Source organism: Vicia villosa, linkage group LG5, assembly GCF_029867415.1.
Source record: "Vicia villosa cultivar HV-30 ecotype Madison, WI linkage group LG5, Vvil1.0, whole genome shotgun sequence".
Classification (NCBI taxonomy): Eukaryota; Viridiplantae; Streptophyta; class Magnoliopsida; order Fabales; family Fabaceae; genus Vicia; species Vicia villosa.
Window position 1 is genome coordinate 25,645,310 of NC_081184.1, and position 8,064 is coordinate 25,653,373.

Here is an 8,064-nt window from a genome sequence, read left to right on the forward strand (position 1 = left end):
TAAAATTACTTGTTTTGATGATTCTATGGCTTGGTCTTTTTGGGGCAACAAAGAGGTGGAATGGACAACTTATAACTCTTGGGGAGCACCGGGAGGTTTGGTTATTCTATGGAGGAGAAATTCTTTATCCCTTAGTTTTAGCTTCATTGGTCCTTGGTATATAGGTACTAATGTTAATTGGAAAGGAGGGGTTTATAACTTTGTCAATATTTATGCTCCTTGCAATACGACTTCTAGGAGGTCCTTGTGGAGCAGGCTGGTTGAGAGAAAGCTTCATAGTTTTAACGAATATTGGATTCTTGGAGGCGATTTTAATGAAGTTTGTTTCAGGAAAGAAATATTAGAAGCAGGGGCAAATTATATCAGTAGAGACATGGCAGAATTTAGGAGTTTTATTGAGGATATGGAGCTTGTGGATATCCCATGTGTAGGGGGAAGACTCACTTGGTTTAAAGGGAATGGGATGGCTATGGGTAGACTCGATATATTCTTATTATCGAGTAAGCTGATCGAAGAGTGGGAAGTAGATCTGACCATTGTCCCATATGGCTAAATTCGAGTAAGATTGATTGGGGGCCAAAGTTGTACCAATAACGGTTGGTTTAAGCATGCAGGATTTAAGACCTTTATCAAATAGGAGTGGTCTAAGATCAAGGTGGAGGGGAGAGGAGATTTTATCTTGTATGAGAGGTTAAAAAGATTGAAACCCTGTATTAGAGATTGGAATCGTGACATCTTTGAATGGATTGACTTGAAGGTGAGTGAGCAGGGGAACTATTTGAATATATTGGATAGCTTGTTGGTAGATAAACATGGGTATTGAGGAGCTTGTCAAAGATATAAGTAGTGTGACGGGTGATCTTTGGAACACGTTAAACTAGAAAGAAAGTATGCTTAGGTTGAAATCTAGGCAACTTTGGTTGAAGGAGGGTGATAAGAATTCACTTTTTTTCCACAATTTGTTAAAGGAGAGGTATAGGAGGAATGCCAATACTTTAGTGGAAGGGGTTGATGGGAGAGTGGAGGGAGTGGATGAGATTAAGGAGGCCGTTAAGTCTTATTTTGAGGTGTTTTTCAAGGAAAGCAATCCGAATAGACCTATCCCAAATGGTCTTGATTTCAAGACCCTAAATGAGCATGATAGAATGTGGTTTGAAAGATCTCGTTCTCAGAAGAAGGAGTGAAGGAAGCGGCGTGGTCCTGTAATGGCAGTAAAAAATGAAATATTAAATCAGCTATTAACCAACCTTATAAATACAACTATGTTAAAATCAAGTATCACTAAGAATAGTTTATTTACTTCTAGTTTTTCCTTTGTTTAAGTTTTTTCATATCAAATATGGCCGACCAAAAAGTCCCCATACAATAGGTTGTTTAAGAGAAATTAACTTGCCACCCCTTTTTTTATACCTGGCACCCACCCCCTATATTTTTTTAATCCAATTTTAGCCTTGTTGAAAAATGTTGAGATACAAAGAATTTTCGGTATACTGAAAATTTTAAATTTCCGGTACGTACATACCAGAAATTTCAAATGTATGGTATCACAGTTTTTTTTTTTGCAAAAAATACCGGAAATTTCAGTTATATGGAAATTTCCGGTACATCATATCGGAAATTTTAGTTAATTTGAATTATTTGAAATTTCCGATACATATTAGAAATTTATGGTATCACAGTTTTTTTTGTTGCAAAAAATACCAAAAATTTCGAAAAATTTGGTAATTTTTTCAAAATTTTTGATATTTTTTTGAAATTTCCGGTACACACCCAAATTTCCGGTTGAAACGTAAATTTTTTGAAAACCAATGAATTTAAACAAAAATATAATGGTAAAAGCATAATTTTAGGAGATGGCAGGTTTAATTTTAGAGTGACAAGTTAAATTCTCCGCTAACTGTTATCAAATAATGAAAATACTCAATAACTCAATCAAAATAGTATAAATATTTTTTAACATAAAATAATAATGAGATTAGTCATACATTCATGATTGATGCATTAGTATTGCACTTGTTAATAACTATATAAAACCACCCAATGAAAAAACATGTATACAGTATACATGAACAAACAGAAGGGGATAAAAAAAACAATCTTTTTAGCTTTTCAAGGCTTCTTGGTTGCAAGTTTGTACCTAGAAGCATAACTATGAAACAAAGCAAGTGCATTGCTAGTAACTTCTGCAACATTCTTCGCCCTAACCTTAATCGTCGCAACCCTTTTACTTATTCTATGACCAGAGAACGATTCTACGCAACTACTAGCATCAGTTAGGGCAGTGCTAACCCATGTCTCAACATTACTTATGTGCCACAACACTTTATCATTTATGATAGTATTAAATTGGTTGAATCTTTTAAGTTCTTTGATGGCTTGGGTAAGTTGATCAACACTATCACTTATTTGATTCACACAATCTTGCACGGTTAGATGCATCCTTTTGTTGTTATGATCAATTGTTTTGAGTTCTTTGGCAACATTCAAAAGGTATGCTCTTGTTTGTAGGGCTTTGGAGAGGCTAACAGATAAGGCAAGTTGGGCTAAGTGTTGAGGACCATTTATGGTTGAATGTGAAAATTTGTTAAGGCAACGAATGCATAGATTAGGATAAAGAGTACCATTGCAAGAGGATTTTATGTAGGTTATTGTTTGAGAATTATGTTTGGCCAAGGAGGACTCGAAGAGGAGTGAGAGAAAAATAACTAGTGATATGAGAATATGTTTTTGTGCCATTTTTGTGTTAGAATTTCAACCTTGGTTGGTTAATGTGATAGGATGAGGGAAAAAAAAGAACTTCCAAAGCTCAAATTTAATGAAAAAGCCTATGAGATGTGTTGCTTATATAGAGATTTCCATACATGTTCCCAAGTGCAATTGTTTTGGTCAAACTCCCACATGCAATATTATGCATGGCTGTTTTGTTACTTTTCTTTGCTGTTTGGCTCATGTTGCGTAAATTAAATTCCACTACTAATGCTTGCATTGATTTGCACCAAGCATGGAGAGGAATATAAGGACTATTATAAAAAATAAATAATGAGTTGGTCGGTCAAAAATCCGATATTAGCATTAGAATTGATGTTGATTAAGCATATAATTTGTGATCATGTTGTGTATACTATAATAGATATACTAGATTCATAGATAAGACTGTCTAAATTGATGAGATACTAAGAAATTTTTAATACCAAATTGGAGTAATAAAACCTTAATTAATTTAAGAAGCTTGTTTTCTTCATTTGAGTGAAATGGTGTGTGAAGTAATATTGTTGGTCAAACTTTTGGGTTTTACACGTTTTTAATCTTTAATGCCATTATTAAATTAATATAATTTTTCTATTTGATTTGTAGTATAAGATGTTCTTTCTACATTTAATTTAAGTCTTAAAAATATGTTGTATACATGTGAAATTCTCATGTTTTGTATCTTTATTTTTGTTTTTTTTCATAAGTTTATTTTAGTTTTTTTTTCTCAAAGCACAAACCTAAATCAAAACCTAAATTTTTAAATATTATTTTTTAATATTATTGGTCCTCCTCTTCCGTATTGTCCACGATGGATCTTGAGTCTGCTGAAGTGTATAGTGATGGCCTGAGGCTTGTATGCTCATTAAAGTTTATGGGCTTTTGAATGACCGAGAATCCAACAACAAATATATTAGGGTGTATCTCAACTTCTGGAGTCATTCCATAATTTATGACAAACACTATTTTTTATTAAGAATTTGGAATACATGGTTCGAAAGGGCCAACAAAACCTTGTGTTGCTTGCTTACATGAGTTAACATTTTTAGGTGGAGACAAAATTGACATGGGTGACTTCCGTGCTTAGCAGCGCTCAAAGTTTGGAGGGTGTTTATTTGGACGCGTGTTAGCTGTAATTTCGATGCTCAATAAAGAATAAGATGTCAAGGAAAACTTAAGGAAATATTTTGTGAAAGAAGCTAACTTCGACGAAGAGGTTGGATGATTTCGATAGAGATTCGGCAAAGAGTTGGTCATACTGGCTAGGTTGTGTTACATTGGGACTTAGAATTTTTTTGAAGCAATTCAGACTTGGAGTTCGACAAGGATAAATTCAAAATTGGCCAATAATTGTATTTTGGCCTTATCCGTCCCTCAACAAGGACGCGTGAAGACTTGTGAAAGACGAAGCGCATGCAGACGAGAACGTGTCATCCCCTAGAGAGAAGATCATTTGTTACCAATTAGATTTATGTGTGTTCAATATTGAACCATACTCAAAGCACTTAAAGTATCTAAGTGTGTTGAGAAATGTACGTATGGAACACCATTTTTATTTCTAAGTCAATTTACTTGCATTAAACGTCCTTATTCCATTTACATTTCAGTCGAAACTATCTTATTTTCCTTTTTACTTCTTACAAACAGTTTTTACTTGCATTATATTTAAATTTACCATTATCATCAAACAACTTAGTATCAAGAAAACCTGAAACAAAAAAAAAAACTATACACATATGTCCTAGGATCAATCTAGTCGATTCTGCAAGTAACCAAAGTATCAATTTTAGAAGACTAACGATTGTTTACCAAAATCAAAGGCAAACCAATTGGTACACCTGGTTGTGTCTAGTTTGATTTTCATTTTTGAACCCTTGTTTTGTTTTAGTTCTGCATAAAACTTCCTCTTAAACTTTGTTGCATGAGATTGAGAAGTGGTAGGGTAGCTAGAAATAACAAACCAATATAAAAAAGGAAGTAAGTTAGAAGAATGGTCAATCCACCAAATAATAGTGTAGAACAGCCTCCCCATTCGACATGGGAAAATACGATCGCAACAACTGTGACCAAGGCAATCCCTTCTACAATGAGTATGACGGCGATACCGTCGAACACTCAAAGTGGACCAACATTATCCTCCGTTTGAACGCAGGGCCAACCAGTGACCCTAAGGCCAGTGGGGACTTGTAATTTTAGGCCTTATGTGCCTAGATTTTCAATGCCAATGAATGGTCGCGAACAACCATATGGTGTAACACCCTAAATAACCACTGCGTAATTTAAATAGATTATCAGAGTAAATTCAACACAAAAGTATTTAGGATGCTACACTTCAACAAAACATGCTCATACATCATGATATGTAACACATACTATTTTAAAAAATTATAATAAAGATTATAATAATAAAACATTTCTGAAAATTCAACTTGTATTCAAGCAACGGAAATATCATCAGCTAATGGTAATTCAAAACATAATCATGTTTATAAAGTAAAACGTAGCAACATCAACTCAAGAGATATTCAATTAATCTCCACAACATAAAAGACATAAAAATGTTCCCTCCCCGCTGTTACACATCATAGAAGACACCGACAATAGAAAACAAAAAGGAAGACTTTATCCTTCCACTCACATCCACGCAGAGGTATCAAAGTAATTCACCTTATCAGTCTCCATGTATATGTATCAAAGTAATTCACCTTATCAGTCTTCAAGCAGAGGTATCAAAACTTTTCACCTTGTCAGTTTCCAACAAAGGTATCAAATCTTTTCACCTTGTCAGTCTCTAAGCAAAGGTATCAAATCTTTTCACCTTGTCAGTCTCCAAAAAAAGGTATCAAATATTTTCACCTCGTGAGTCTCCAAGCAAAGGTATAAAATCTTTTCACCTTGTCAATCTCTAAGCAAAGGTATATCAAATCACTTCACCTTGTCAGTCTCCAAGCAGAGGTATATCATATCATTTTACCTTATCAATCCCCTGGCAAAGGTAGAGAACATCACCCGTCTTATAATCCCTTGGTATAAGCAATCTATTCCAAAATTCAATTGTAGGCAGCCCTACAAACGTGAGCAGCCTCACACTTCCCGCTCACCTGATTGATGTTTTCCGGTAACCTTATCGATACTAGTAACCTTACTGAGTGTTCATCCCAATCACCCGATTTATGTTTCCCGGTAACCTTATCGATGCCAGTAACCTTATTGTTGGTCATTTTTCCAATCACATGATCAATGTCTCCCGGTAACCTTACCAATGTTAGCATCCTTGCTATTCATTTCACCTTCCCTAGCCACCAAGTTGATACTATATTCCAGTAACCCTGCGGATGTTTGTGTAAAGCCTAGTTCCTATCCGACATATCACCCTAAGCCCAGTTCCTATCTGGCATATCACCTAAACCAATTCTTTTCTGATAGTGTTCCAATTCTCGTTTGAAAGATATCCCCAGTCCTTGTCTGGTAGCCTACCTTCAAATTCGCAGTTCAAATAATATGGGCATTGCATTTATCAATCATCGCATTTCATAACATTTTTTATCATATCAAGCATACATACCATGCATCATACATACATCAAGCATGATCCTATCAAACATGCATACATGCATTGCATTCATTCATACATCTGCGGAAAATCTCAAGGCATGCTCACCAGCTAAGACACACTCAATTTCAAATCCAAGCTTAGCACTATCCATTCTTCGTAATACCACTATAGCCACCTCGGTTGAGAATAGATACAACCATCAAAGGTACCGCTATCAAAATTTCACTAGGAAACTTACCTATGACACATATCCAAAGCCTAGTCATCGTCAGCCTACGGGCACTATTCAAGCTTTCAAATTCAAAATTTCCAATAATCAAAGTTATGTTTTCTATCATCAATTCTCACTCAATTATAAAGTTTCATTTACCAAGTTGCAAGTATCAAACTCTGGTTATCAAATTCCAACATCAAATTTCAAAATTTCCAATTCGCTTTATTTACCCCCTAGGTTGTGGTAGGTATGCAAAATCTATGATATAATTTGTTGCATCAGTCTCCCAGTAGCGATAAGTTATCTTCTATCCCTTGGGTTGTAATAGAAATGCAACTTCCGCGATATAGTCTAATGCGTCAGTCTCCCAGCAGTTGTAGATTATCTAAAACCCAAAGTATCTACCCCTAGGTTGTGGTAGGTATATAAACATCTATGATATAACTTAATAAGTTATTTATTCATAAAAATAGACATAATTTATCCCCTGAGTAGCGATAAATGTGCAAAGTCTACGATACAATTTACTATGTTAGTCCCCAAGGCTTAGTAAGTTGAGTTAATGTCCACGTTATCTATCCCCTAGGCTGGGATAGATACGTTGAATCTGCCTTATTATTATGTTAGTCTCTCAGCAACGACAATTCATCCTCTTTTTTAGCCAGTGTTACTCACTCCCTAGGTTGTGGTGAATACACGAAATCTATGATTCAACTTATTACGTTAGTCCCCGAGCAGTAATGAGCTACCTCCAATTAAATTACGTTAATCCCCGAGTAATGATTGATTTATTATCTACATATTTCCTTGTTATGTTAGTCCCCGAGCAGTAACAAGTTACCATTTATCACATTAGTCCCTTGGCAGTATTAAATATGTTAATCTACATCTTTCCTTGATCACGTTAGTCCCCGAGCAGTAACAAGTTACCATTTATCACATTAGTCTTCTGGCAGTGATCATTTGTTCCACATTTATCACATTAGTCCCTTGGAAGTGGTAAATGTGTTAATCTAGCATTTTTTGTACTATCAAGTCTTGGTTGAGAACAGACACAACTGACACCATTATCAAATTCAAGTCTTGATTGAGAACAGACACAACCAACGCCATTATCAAATTCCAATCTTGGTTGAGGACAGACACAACCAACGCCATTTCCAATATCAGATTTCAAATCCATGTGATTTATCCCCTAGGTAGTGATAAATGTACAAAATCTAAGATACCACCTACTATGTTAGTCTCCAAGTGTTAGTAGCTACTTTCCAGATTCATTCGACATTATTTAGTTAGTCTCTTGGCATAAACAAAGATGATACCCACACCGTCTACTCCCTAGGTTGTAGTAGACACGCGAAACCATAACTTTTCACATAAGTCTCTGAGCAGTGATATCCTACTCATCAATCTTGTCATATTAGTCCCTTGGCAAATATAGGATTGATCCCACATTATCTTTTCCCTAGGTTTCAAATTTGGTAATACAGTCAGCTATGTTAGTCTCTAAGCTTTAGCAAGTGTTCTTCTAACCTTTCAACTCTAT

The 8,064-nt window shown here is 35.2% G+C and overlaps 1 protein-coding gene across 1 annotated transcript; it reads right to left on the minus strand.

The window, feature by feature from the left end:
* Positions 1 to 2,109: 2,109 nt before the first annotated feature.
* Positions 2,110 to 2,765, minus strand: LOC131604394 (pectinesterase inhibitor 9-like). The gene has a single exon (XM_058876837.1). The coding sequence runs from the start codon at positions 2,734 to 2,736 to the stop codon at positions 2,110 to 2,112; it is 627 nt and encodes a 208-aa protein (XP_058732820.1). The 5' UTR covers positions 2,737 to 2,765.
* Positions 2,766 to 8,064: the final 5,299 nt, after the last annotated feature.

Coding starts and splice junctions, on each gene's coding strand:
- LOC131604394 (XM_058876837.1), bottom strand. CDS start 2,736: ATGGCACAAAAACATATTCTCATATCACTAGTTATTTTTCTCTCACTC.